The sequence below is a fragment of the Aquarana catesbeiana genome, linkage group LG06 (genome assembly GCF_042186555.1).
Source record: "Aquarana catesbeiana isolate 2022-GZ linkage group LG06, ASM4218655v1, whole genome shotgun sequence".
Lineage (NCBI taxonomy): Eukaryota > Metazoa > Chordata > Amphibia > Anura > Ranidae > Aquarana > Aquarana catesbeiana.
In genome coordinates this window covers 385,321,070-385,334,897 of record NC_133329.1, presented here as the reverse complement: position 1 = coordinate 385,334,897, position 13,828 = coordinate 385,321,070, and the positions used below count along the sequence as shown (strand labels likewise).

Genomic DNA, 13,828 nt, shown 5'->3' with positions numbered 1-13,828 from the left:
ATGGGGTGTTGGAACAGAACACCCCAGAGCTGCTAACATGTAGTCCTACACAGAGCTGATCGAAAGGGCCCTTTGCAGGGCTGACTTCCCAGGCAAGGTGGTACAGAACATGGTGTCAGGTCACCTGAGGCTAGGTGACAGATGCACACCGTTGGGATCAGGAGTGCACCACAAGGTAGTGGACCCTACGGCTGACTGCTGCGGATAAGAGTCAGGGTGGTAAGGAAGGCAGGGCTGCTGGAACACCAATACGGATCCTACCGGGGTTAGAGCGTAAGATTCCCTAGGGCGCGGAGTCTAAGAGCCAGCAGGTGTTCACCAGAGCCTCTAGTGGTGAGGATGGACTGGGCTGAAACTGGCTCCACGACCCCCAGGGTCCCCTAGCTCACGCCCACAGTAGGCAACAGGAGGAGAGGGATAGTAAGGGAATAAGCCAAGGTCGGGGTCACAAGCAGACAAGGACAACAGAGTTCATGCCAAAGGTTCAGGGTCACAGACAAACAGGGATAGTCCGGGACATGCCAAAAGGTCAGGGTCACGAGCAGACAGGAATAGTTGAGAACACACCAAGGTCGGTAACAGAAACAAACGTAGAGCACAAGGCAAGCAGGAAACAGAAAGCCAAACACACAAAGTTGATCAGGGCTGGCCTGCAGTGCACAGGTTAATATAGAGTTCTCTGATAGGAGCTGGGGTGGAGGCATGCTTAGAGGAGAGATTATAAAAGAAGTCAGGTGAGGGTGGCTGGTCTCTAGAGATGAACACATGGTGAGAGGTAAACCATGACAAATGGGTGGAAAAGCTGGTGTCGCCCTGTCTCCACTGACCTTCTTCTGCAGGTCCTGTAATGGAGTGCACAAGGCCTTGGAGGCCTGGAGAGAGTTCTCTTATGTGAGACATGGTGGAAGCCTGGGGATTAGATTGTCACCTGGGAGCATGCCCAGCTGTGTAGAGCTATAGAAGGGACATTGGGAGGAGAATGGTATACTAACGGAAGCACCTTGTCTCCCTGATCCTCAGCTACGGGTCCTGTGACTTGGTGATGATAGTCTAGGGCCATGAACTTAGTACACACAGGGAAGTGGTCCCAAAAGTGTGGTGCTCCTAAGAATAGGAATGAAAGAAAGGGAAGATGGCTCAACTAAAAGATGTGTACTTGTGCTACAAAATGTCTAACCTTGCATGTGGGGTACCATGAAGATTCTGTATTACAAATGTGATACAGTGTGTCACGGGAAGTTACATGAAGATGTGAAGTCGCAGTAAAGTGTTGAAAGTGCATCTGTGTGTGGACATTCCTGTATTCTTAATATTAAGGCCTCTGGCTGGGGATGTCTTGAGCAGGCCTTTGGCCAGGAGAGTGACACAAAATGGTCGAGGGTTTCTCTCAACAACAACTGGTGGGGTGATTGTTCTATCCGAGAAGAAGCACTCACATCTTCCAATCAGAGGTCCCCTTACATGTGTCCCCTAAGAGGAGATTTCCCTTCACTTCCTGTCCTCTCGCCAAAACAGGAAGCGAGGGATTAAATTGGTTTACTTCCGCTTAAAGACTAGGTTCTCACTAGCCCATTCTCTGATAACGTGGTTTGCAGACCTATTGTAAAACCATGGTTTGCGGACCCATTGACTTGAATAGCCGAGTTTGACAGGCGGTACCACCTGTCAGTTCAACATGACGCATTGAAATTTGTGATGATTTTATCGCAAAGCATCGTGACATATCAAATTGACAGGTGGCACCGCCTGTCAAACTCAGCCATTCAAGTCAATGAGACCTCGAACTAGGGTTTTTCAATGGGACCGTGAACCGCGCTTTTTGAGGAATGTGCTAGTGAGAACCTAGTCTTCAAGCGGAACTAAACCACTTTAATCCCTCACTTCCTGTTTCGCCTATAGGGCAGGAAGTGAAATCTCCCCTATGGGACACATGTAAGAGGACCTCTGATTGGAAGATGTTGGTTCTTCTTCTCAGATAGAACAGTCACCCCACCTGTTGTTGGGAGAAACTCTCCACCATTTTGTGTCACTCTCCTGGCCAAATGCTCGCTCGAGACATCACCAGCCCGAGGGGAATTTTTACTATCCGGCACCCAGAAGGGGACCTTTGAAGGTTAATGTCAGCTCTATTGTTACATCGGTTGAGTCTACTGATCATCTGAGTCGGATCCCATGTACCACTGCAAAGTGTTGATAACAATGTTTGAATACTCTAGTACTTACAGAAGTTGGACATTTCATGATATAAGTTTGGCTGGTGTTGAATACTACATCCCCAATTACTCATCCCCATGTCCAAGAATACAAGGTCCTGAGGAAGCAATTAAAGCGGAACGCATCGGCCTCCAATCTCTTGGTTAATCCTTTGGGGCTGATACATTAATTTAGTAGTATAAACTACTCTATGTGGGTCTTTTGTCTCTAGGACCCTATATAAATCTTTTTGGAGATGTTTTTTTTTTTTTAAATGTGATTTTAACTAAAATGAAATTCTTTATAAATTTTCCTATCTGTTGGCTTTTGTGTTCCCTAGAGTTACCACCTGTCTGGAATGCACCCAGACAGTCCGGGTTTTGAATCATGTGTTTAGGTTCCAGTCCACCTGAAACCCTGACACATAATTCAGACAGAAAGGTCGATTGGAACAGGGCTTGACAGGAGGGTGAGGGGGCACTATGTGCACCGCATTACTATTCTCTTTGGAGTGCCCAAAGGTGTCCCAGGTCTGTCACAATCCTATAGTGTATACTAAAACCCCAAAAATGTACTGTGCACAGCTAAAGTGTTTGGGTTTGGCTTGAAGAAAAGGTGGCAACCCTATGTGTTCCATTTATACTAATAAAGTCCAATCACAATTTTTTTGTTTTTACCAATTTAATCCCTGACAACCAGGGATTCCCTCACTTTGGAGGGATTTTCTCTCACTTCCTGTACAGGAAGTGAAGGGTAATCTCCCCAATGGGACACGTGTAAAGGGACCTTTAACTGAAAGCGGTGCTACCTGTCAACTTGACACGCTGCGTTAAAAAAGTTGCAAAGCATTGCGACATGTTGAGTTGACAGGTGGCAACTCCTGTCACATTCTGCCATTCAAGACAATGGCACCACAAACCACGTTTTTACAGCACCCTCGACCACCTACCTAAAGTATACAAAACTTGTATTGTGTACTTCTTTAGGTGGGTATTCAGGCGGGGGGGGTTAGGGGCTGTGGGCCCTGTTTTTACCACCCCCCAGCTGTTGTGTGGAAGAGGCCTAATGCTGCGTAGACACGAGCGGAATCTCCGTCGGAAAAATCTTGGATGGTTTTTCCGACGGAATTCCGCTCAAGCTTGGCTTGCATACCCACGGTCACACAAAAGTTCACTGAACTTTCGACCGTCAAGAACGCGGTGACGTACAACACTACAACAAGCCGAGAAAATTAAGTTCGATGCTTCCGAGTATGTGTCGAATTGTTTCCGAGCATGCGTAAGAATTTTGCGCATCGGAATTGGTACAGAAGATCGGAATTTCTGATCAGAACTTTTTCTGACTGAAAAATTGAGAACATGCTCTCAATCTTTTGCTGGCTGGAATTCCGCCAGCAAAAGTCCGATGGAGCATACACACGGTCGCATTTTCGGACCAAAAGCTCTCATTGGACTTTTGCTGGTGGAATTTCCGCTCTTGTGTACGGGGCATTAGGCTGGGTTCACTATATTGCGTGGCAGGAATGTGCGCAAAATCACGTGTTTTTTTCCCAAAATGCACAGAAATGCGCCCTTCTTTAGTGTGCGTCAGTACCATTAGTTGTTAACGACACCCCCATGCAGCTGCAGACGTGTGCAGTGCATTTTTTTAAAAGAGTGAGGGACTTCTTTTTTCGCGTTTCTCGCACGCAGGGCAGCCCATTGAAATGAACGTGCTGCCCTATGCATGAATCGCAGGGACGTGCCCGCGCTTGGTGCCACCTGTAGATGTGAACCAAGCCTTAGCGAAATCCATTTTTTTCGGAGCTTTCTAAAAGTCAGAGCAAGAAGAAGCCGACTGTATTCGTCACCGCTCGCTAGAGGTAAACCCCCCCCCCACAAAACCTGCCCTAATTACGAGAATCAAGTCCCCGTGTTTGTGAGCGCCGCAAACACAGTTCATTAGTTTCCAAATAAGACTGAAGGGGCTGAATATTGACGTGCAACTGGCACAAGTGTCCTCGCGAGGATATTTATTCATACATGACGGAGAGGCTGACCATGGTTGCTGTGGCAACCCGTTCCTTCGATATCTCTGTTCCAGAACCTGATTAATGCGGCCTCTTCTCTCATGATAAATGTCAGCGCCGCCAGAAACGTGCTTATCAACCGCCCCGGAAATATGTGAGAATAACTCCTCGCACCACGAAACGCTCTTCTCTCTTCTCACATCGGTTTAATGACAACACTTCCAGTGACTTCTGAAGTGCCTCCAAACCCGAAGAAGAGGGTTCGATATTAAAGGGGATTTCATTGCATTATCTGCGCTTACGCGTTCCGAGTTATTATCATCAAGTTATACTAAACACACAATGTTTAATTCACATTCTCCTTTCTATTACTGTATATGGATGATGGCACTTTAACCACATGCTAACCAGCGCACAGCGATATACGTCAACACAATGGCACGGCTGGGCAAATGGACATACAGGTATGTCCCCTTTAAGAAGCGGCATTGTGGGCGTACACGCGCCTACCGCGTGCTCCGTGACCGTGGGTCCCGCGGACTCGCTGTCCGCCAGGTGCCCGCGATCGTGTCATGGAGCGGAAGAACGGGAAGATGCAGATGTAAACAAGGCATTTTCCACCAGCTCATTCCCCACAGTTACAACCTTTTGTACCACCTGCCCCACCCTATTAGATTGTAAGCTCTTCTGAGCAGGGCCCTCTTAATCCTATTGTATTGTATTGTATTATATTATAACTGTATTGTCTCCCTTTTATATTGTAAAGCGCTGCGTAAACTGTTGGCGCTATATAAATCCTGAATAATAATAATAATAATAATAAATTTTCCCTTTCTGCCTAGTGACATGACAGAAATCACTGCTCCCTGTCATCGGTCTCAGTGATCGCTGTCATGTGAGTAGTAACCCATCCCCCTACAATTAGAATCACTCCCTAGGACACACTTAACCCCTTGATCGCCCCCTAGTGTTTAACCCCTTCCCTGCCAGTATCATTTACACAGTAATCAGTGCATTTTTTATAGCACTGATCTCTGTATAAATGCCATTGGTCCTAAAATAGTGTCAAAAGTGTCCGATGTGTCCGCCATAATGTCGCAGTCAGGATAAAAATCGCGGATCGCCGCCATTACTAATATAAAAAAAAATAATAACAAAACTGCCATAAAACTATCCCCTATTTTGTAGATGCTATAACTTTTGCGCAAACCAATCAATATACGCTTATTGCGATTTTTTTTACCAAAAATATGTAGAAGAATACATATCGGCCTAAACTGAGGAAAAAATTTTTTTTTTTTTATATTTTTGGGGGATATTTATTATAGCAAATAGTAAAAAAATATGGCTTTTTTTAATTAATTTTTTTGTCGCTCTTTTTTTTCTTTATAGCGCAAAAAATAAAAAACGCAGAGGTGATAAAATACCACCAAAAGAAAGCTCTATTTGTAGGGAAAAAAGGACGTCAGTTTTGTTTGGGTGCAACGTCGCACGACCGCGCAATTGTCAGTTAAAGCGACGCAGTGCCGAATCGCAAAAAGTGCTCTGGTCAGGAAGGGGGTAAAATCTTCCGGGGCTGAGGTGGTTAATTATTTATATCTATATCTAAGTACCTTTTTCCTAATCGATATACAGCTGTCACATGACCCAGCTCTCTCCCAGCCTGTCTGCAGGGAAACATAAGTAGGAGGAGCCTCTAGTCCTCTGCTGCTGGTCACATGTTCAAAATAAAAAAACATCCTTTGGGATACGGAGTAAAAATAAATAATTACCCGCCTGCCGCCCGCGTAACGTCATATGACGTTGCGGACTTTGAGTGGTGATATCTGAATGATGGGTGCAGCTACAGGCATCATTCAGATATCGGCTTTTAGAGCCGGCGATTCCCTTCACCATAAGAACAATCATAGCGGCTGAATCGTTCTTATAGGCGGAAAGAGGGGACACCGCCCCCTTCTGCCACCCTCTGATGCTTCTCCCAGCTCGCCCCTGCCATCGGCGGACCAGAGAAGGAACCGACCAGCCAGATGCTGACGATAGAAATTTCCGGTGAGCCAGATGGTCCCTGGAGTCTCTATGATCATTCGGAGGTCGGGCGCGATGTTATGACGTCACGCCCAGCCTCTGCTTTTGGAAAAATGATGCCCACCTTGGCTGGGAAGCTGAGAACTTTTTTTTTGTTTTGTTTTTTTTATTTCAGGCTTCCCAGCCTAGAGGCGAGATGTGGGGACTTATTGACCCCATATCTCACTGTAAAGAGGAACCTGTCAAGCACTAGTCCTATTACAAGGGATGTTGTAATAGAAATAAAAGTGATAAAAAAAAAGTAATTATAAAAGTAAAATGAACACCAAAAAAGTAAAGCGAATGCATACGTAAGTCGTGCCCACAAATGTAAACGGCATTCAAACCACACATGTGAGGTATCGCCATGAACGTTAGAGCGAGAATAATATTTCTAGCACTAGATCTCCTCTGTAACTCAAAACATGTAACCTGTAATTTTTTTTTTTTAAAGTGTAACCTATGGGGATGTTTAATTACTGAAGTTTGGCGCCATTCCACGAGCGTGTGCAATTTTTAAGTGTGACATGTTGGGTATCTATTTTCGTGGCATAGCATCATCTTTCACATTATACAAAAAAATTGGGCTAACTTTAGTGTTTTTTTTTTTTTATGAATGAAATTGTTTTTTTTTCCAAAAAAAAAACGTATTTGAAAAATTGCTGCACAAATACAGGCAGTCCCCGAGTTACGAACGGGTTAGGGACTGCCTGTTTGTTCTTAAGCCGGATTTGTTCGTAAGTCGGAAGCGCATGCGCAGAACGGCAGAGACGTCGTTTTCCGATGTTTTCCAATGTGCCCGCCGACGCCGCCTCCCGTTCGTAAGTAGGAGTCATTCGCAAGTCAGAGGTTCGTAACTCGGGGACCTCCTGTACCATGCGAGATAAAAGGTTGCAATGACCGCCATCCTATTCTCTAGGGTCTCTGCTAAAAAAAACATATATGTAATGTTTGGGTGTTCTGTGTAATTTTCTAGCAAAAAAATTATGATTTTTACATGTAGGAGAGAAACGTCAGAATTGTCCTGGGTGGCAAGGGGTTAATATCAATAAACAATTTTTAGTCATCATACAAATATACATTTGAAATCAAATCTTTATTTTAATTTTTTGGGCAATAACATGGTGTGGGTGGATTTCTGCCAGACATAGGCTTCATGCCCCTCCAGTCTGTGTCTTAGAATAAGAGGGAGGTGAAGCCTCCATCAATCTACATGTAATATCCCGCCCCCATTGTGCTTAGCTGCAAGGAGTGGGCAGTCATTTACCACTGTGTATATACCCACATGTGGGACTCTGTACTGTGGGTGAGCGGAAAGCAGTTAAACAGGCAAAATAAGTTCCATAGATAGAACTAACCTTGGTGGTATGTTGCATCTGGATCCATCCACCATAGCCGTATTTCTGAAGAGATAAAGAAAGAAGGTACATTGATGACATTGATGTATAATTCTATAGAGTTAGATCATCCCAATATTGGTTGTATTAGTCTTTGATCTGTCAATAAGTCAATGTTTCTGCATTTCCCGGCTATCTCCATGGACTCCATGGAAAAAAATGTTTTTTTACTTAGTTTCTGTCAGTAAATTTTGTAATTAAGTAATTTTTCTCCTTCACTGATGTCCACTGATTAGGGGGCACTGATGGGCACTGATAGGCTGAACTGGTGGGCATTGATGAGGTGGCACTTATGGGCACTGATTAGGTGGCACTGATGAGGCACTAATGTGCCGCACTTATGGGCACTGCTAGTTGGCACTGATATGTGGCACTGATGAGCACTGATAGGCGGCACTGATGGGCACTGTTAGGTGGCACTGATAGGCGGCACTGGTGGGCACTGATAGGCGGCACTGATAGGCGGCACGGATAGGCAGTACTGATGGGCACTGATGGGTGGCACTGACGGGCGACCCTAATGGGCATTGATGGACAGCAGTGTTGGGCATTGATGGGCAGCACTGATTGGCGGGACTGATAGCCAGCACTGACTGGTATCACTAATGGGCATTGATTGCTGGCACTGGTGGGCACTCATCGCTGGCACTGATTTGTGGCACTGGTGGCACTATTGTAATCAGGGCACTGATGATCAGTGCCCTGATTACATGTTTAGATGTCTCCTGTGAGGAGATGCCGCTGATCGACTCTCCTCACCACACACTCAGTCAGTTTGAGGCGAGAAGCGCTGATTTCCGGTATCTCCATGTTTACATGTAACAGGCTGTGATTGGACACAGCCGATCACATGGTTAAAGAGCCGCGAATGCAGGCAGAGATCAGAGATCGCGAGAGCGGCCGTTCTGGGACACCGTCATTTGACGGCGGGGCGGGCGGCAACTAGTTAAAAAAATCAATCAACATTCAAATGTGAGAGAGGGAGGGGGGGGGGGAGAAGCCTCCAAACTTCTGCTATGGAGTAACCGATTTAAAGCAGTATTAAACCATAAACCAAAAATGTCCTATATTGCAGCTTACCAATAATTAGATGTGGTGGCTGCATTTGTTTCCTTTTTTTAGGCTTTCACCCCCCCCCCTCTGTTTTCACCTGGTGATCTGGCCAGTAACACACCTCCTGTATTAGAGTGCCTCCACTCTGGATGAAGGAGCACAGGGGGCACCTTTGGATGGACAGCAGCATTGTCAGTCTGGGGGGAGGGGAGTGTTAGATGGACTATCAGATGTAGATACACTAACAAATTGAAGCCAAAACCCGGCTCACACTTTATAATCAGTTACAGCAAACAGTTTATTTTCTTTTTTGGGATAAAGGATTTATTAAAGCTGATCCTTGAAAGCACCCCTGCCAGTGTTATATGGTTTGTCTCTTCTCTGTAACTGATACATTCTGCTTTGCAGCTTGTTCTTTTGAAAAACAACAGACTTACTGGCTGGAGCAGATGAACATAGAAGAAAGAAAGCTTATAAAAGAAAACTAATGCGGCCACCACCATCCAAGAATTGGTAAGCTGCAATACAGTAAATGTTTGCTTTTAGGTTTATTAAAGAGGAGCTGCAGTCTGCTCACATAGTTTGTAATAAAAACATGTTTGTCATTCTGAAGCTTCCCTCCAACCACTTTACATGTTATTTTATATGTAAAATATGATTTTATTATTTTAATTTATTATTTATTTATTTATTATTTTGTATTATTATTTATTTTAATATATTTTATTATTTTATATGCCCTCCTGCCCCTTCTGTATTGAACTGTAATGTAATTGTGCTGTTCCCCCCTCTACATTGTAAAGCGCTGTGTAAACTGTTTGCGCTATATAAATCGTGAATAAAAAATAATAATAATAATAATAATAATTTTATATATACTGTGATTCTGTACTTGCCAAATATGCTGCAGAAATCTCCCTCCACTGAGTCTGGCTGCAGCCATTTTAGCTGTGGGCAGCGGAAGCTGCTGCCTGTTCACTTCCTGGATTTACACAGACACACAGAGGCACACCTTCAGCTCTGCAGCTTTCATTGGCCCTCTTATGACTCATTCCCCCTTTCTCTTCCTGGCAAACTCTCACGAGAGAGAGAGAGAGCTGCGCACGAAGACATAAGCCTAGGCTAATGACTAGACAAGAAACAGGAAGTGGGCTGTATAAGGGATTTACTGGCAAAAAAAAAAAATGTTTTACTATCCAAAGTTAAAACAACAACAAGGGCAGAAGATTTAATAGATGGAAAAATAACTGAAGGTCCGCTTTAATGCTTTAATCATTCTTCAAAACCACTTTATCATTTACAACTGCTGATTACTCAGCAATAGCATGAAGGATAAATGTGATATCAGTCTGCTCTTCCTGCGTTCCTTGACAGATGAACTGTGTATCTCAGGCCAGGAATTAGTTATTCATTGCCGTGTCAGAGGAAGTCTGCAGATCCCTCCATGTGGAGTAGACGACTCAGTGGATGAAGGTCACCTTTCCCCCTTTATTCATAATTTAGCAGCAGAGATGGGCTGGGAGGTGGAAGACGGCCCTGCTGAGGGCTGAGACCTGTTCAGTCTATTGATCTACTAATAATAAGACAGGGTGATCCCATTCGGTGCCCACGGGGGAAAATTGATCATTGCATGAAATGGTGATACAAGCAACGCCGTTCCTACTAAATACAGTGGAAATTTTTTTAGGTTATTTAAAGCATCTTCGGGAAAACAAGAACTTTCTTTCCTAGCAAAGCCAATGTCGTTATAATAGAGATATAGATAGAGGTAGAGATATAGATAAAAACCCTAACTGCATGGCATTTACAGTAAAACCTTGGATTGCGAGCATAAGTCGTTCCGGAAACATGCTTGTAATTCAAAGCACTTGTATTGCAAAGTGAATTTTCCCATAAGAAATAATGGAAACTCAAATGATTCGTTCCACAACCATTTATTGATAAGTCCTTCAGTTTATAGTCCATATAAAAAGATTATAGCGATGTGATAGGTTGTGTAACCATAAAATCTCCATCCACAAATGGAAGCCTCCGCAAGGGGATTAGAAGCAAAATCCAGCAGGAGCTACAGAGTATAAAAGAGAAGAGAGGCGCCTCTAATGCCGCGTACACACGAACGGTTTTGCCGTCAGAATAAACTCTGAAGGTTTCTCCGACGGAATTCCATTCAAGCGGTCTTGCCTACACACGGTCAACCCAAAGTCCGACCAAAGTCCGACCGTCCAGAACGCAGGGACGTACAACACGTACGACGGGACTAGAAAAAGGAAGTTCAATAGCCAGTAGCCAATAGCATCCGTCTTGTACTTGCTTCAGAGCATGCGCGGTTTTTGGTCCATCGGAACAGCATACAGACGAGCGGTTTTCCCCGATAGGAATTGGTTCCGTCGGAAATATTTAGAACATGTTCTATTTCTAGGTCCGTCAGAATTTTTCGAAAAAAAAAAGTCCGATGAGGCATACACACGATCGGAATAGACGATGAAAAGCTTCCGTCAGACTTTTTCTGTCGGACATTCCGCTCGTGTGTACGCGGCATAAGTATAGCAATAAGGTTACATTTAATGAAGGTACAACATTTAGCAACTCACATGGTTGATGATTAAAAGAGGCACATCTATGTATGCAGGCATCCGGGGTAAAACTGTCCTCATAGAGTAGACCATCCCCCGCACCGCCGGCTTTCATCGCTGTCAGTCTACAATCGTGACCGGGATGACTGCCCTGCAGTAGAGTGATCTGAAAGCGAGGCTTGAATTGCTCGTGGAGAAGATGACGTCGATGGCGGTGTGGAGGACTGTCTATGTAGACAGCTTTACCCCTGATGCCTGCATACTAAAGCTTCGTAAACACGATCGGATTTTCTGCAGACAAAACCTCAGACTTTTATACGAAGGCGTGTGCCTGGATTTTGTCTTGCATACAAACGGCAAGGAATTGTCAACCAACAAACACAAACGCAGCGACGTACTACGTGGTTTTTCAGCTCTTTAGCGCCACCCTTCAGGCACCTTCTGCTAATTACATGTTAGTAGAAGTTTGGTGAGTGTTGATTCATGCTTTTTCATTTCCCGATTTTCATTTAGCGCTTTTCAGTTTGCGCTTTTCATTTCGTGCTTTTCAGCTCATTTCTGAAGGGCCGTTCGTCAAACGGAAAAAAGAGAGACTTCCACCATGTAAAGTATGGAGTATAGTGGTCCCATCCCTACTATTTAAGTAAGAAAGCGTAACACTCTAAATGGGACTTTGACAGACCACCAACTCAATGATAAAAAATATATCTTTTAATGATATATGATATTAAAAACGTGCCATTAAAACATTACAAGAATACATACAATGCATCATATGGAAGACATGAAAAAATATGCACAAATACAAATCATCCTAAGTACTCTCCAAGGGGTTGTATGCCCTGAAGCCCGACGCGTTTCAGTATTCAACATTCAGATACCTTCATCAGGGTCTGAGAGTTGGATGTATTTACAAAAATATTGTTTCCACTGGAATGATTCCATGTTGAAGAAGCACTAGTGGTGAATAAATCCAATCAAGTATTGCAAGGGCGCCAAACTATATTGATGAACGAGTTTTTTAAAGTGCAATGCGTATACGGCATCAGAAAATGGAGGGCGAGGAATGTGGGACAAGCTGTCGTTGGAGCCTGGAATATGGGCTCAGTGACAGACGGAGAAATGTCCAAGTGTTCCAAGGTAGGTGTATCCTACTTGAAGGCGTCCCAAATCGGTATGTGGTATGCTGTCTTTTTCTAAGTGCCTGCCTCGTCAAGCAGACATGTTGCGGAATCGGAGGAGATAACGTGTTATTTATTATTGGCCTTGGAGTTATTGCTTTGACCCAAGTCCAGTCCAGGAACAGGAGGGGGAGGAGTTCTTGGACCAAAAATTGGTTGCTTTATTAATCGTGACCAACTATGTCATATGCCTTTGCTGCGGGAGCTCCAGGAGAATAATCCAGATGATTTTCAGAATTATCTCCGGATGACGGACCCCTGATTTCACCAACTATTGGCATTTTTGACCCTCTATATCACATGCATGAGGCTTTTATTTTATTTTTTGGTTGAATAATGATTTGATTTGGTATATTTTCTATATTTTTGGATGCATAGAATGCACTTTTTGGTTAAGTTCTATTGGCAGATAGCATGTCTAATTTTATGTGTTTTCTTTTATTAATGCACAATAAAAAAAATGTGTAGAATAATACTTGGCTATGTGTTTTACTTCAAATCACAGTTTGGGAGTCGGCAGTTACATTTATAAAAATACAATGTAAAATTAACAAGGGACACCAACATAGTTGTATCTTTGTTTCTAAAAACTACGGGATAATGGTGTTGTGGTAACTTGTCCAAAAAAAAAAAAAAAAACAATAATATCATTCATGTTATGACTAGAATAAAAAAGCCTTTAAAAATGTGTTTGCAATAACTCCATCAGTATCACCAGCAAAGCAGCTTCATTATTATCCCATTAAAGAAGAAGAGAATTGTGCGCTGCATTTCGAGATTTCATTTTGCCGCGTCACGAATGTTAATTCTCCTTTACGAACGCTAGTTTACAAGACCGACTGCTTCTGGCTCGTCCTTGCTTCCGAGCATGTGTGTTTGTACTTTGGACTTTTGTCCGACGGACTTCTGTACACACGCTCGGAAAATCCGACAACACACATTTGCCTGCGGAAAATCCGACAACAATTGTCCGATGGAGCGTACACACGGTCGGATTTTCCGCCAACAGTTTGTCATCACACATTTCCGCCGGAATCCGGAATCCGATCGTGTGTACGAGGCTTAAGTCAGGAAACTCTTTTTTTGGTATGGCGCAATACGTGAGATAAAGCGTATAACAATGTAATTGGTGGGCTGGCAGAGTAGAAGCATGAAGCCAGATGCCTAGGATGTATATTTTGTATCCATAGCGGTGTGGGTGGGTTTGCAACTGGTGGGGGACAAAGAGCGCTCAGACTGGGGAAAATGCCTGAAGAGGAGGCAGATAAGTACTGCTGACTTCAGGGTTGGGACAAGGGGGTGGCAAGAGGGGCAGCTGCCCTGGGCACTGTAGTATCATGTGAGGTGCGGGAGCACCAC

The 13,828-nt window shown here is 44.0% G+C and overlaps 1 protein-coding gene across 1 annotated transcript in view; it reads right to left on the bottom strand.

Annotated features, from left to right (window-relative positions):
- The window catches only part of ACMSD (aminocarboxymuconate semialdehyde decarboxylase), a 78,217-nt gene that overhangs the window by 58,245 nt on the left and 6,144 nt on the right, over window positions 1-13,828 (bottom strand). Inside the window, exon 2 of the mRNA XM_073634281.1 lies at window positions 7,624-7,668. Coding sequence (XP_073490382.1) covers window positions 7,624-7,668 — 45 coding nt within the window. The remainder of the gene's footprint in view (window positions 1-7,623; window positions 7,669-13,828) is intronic.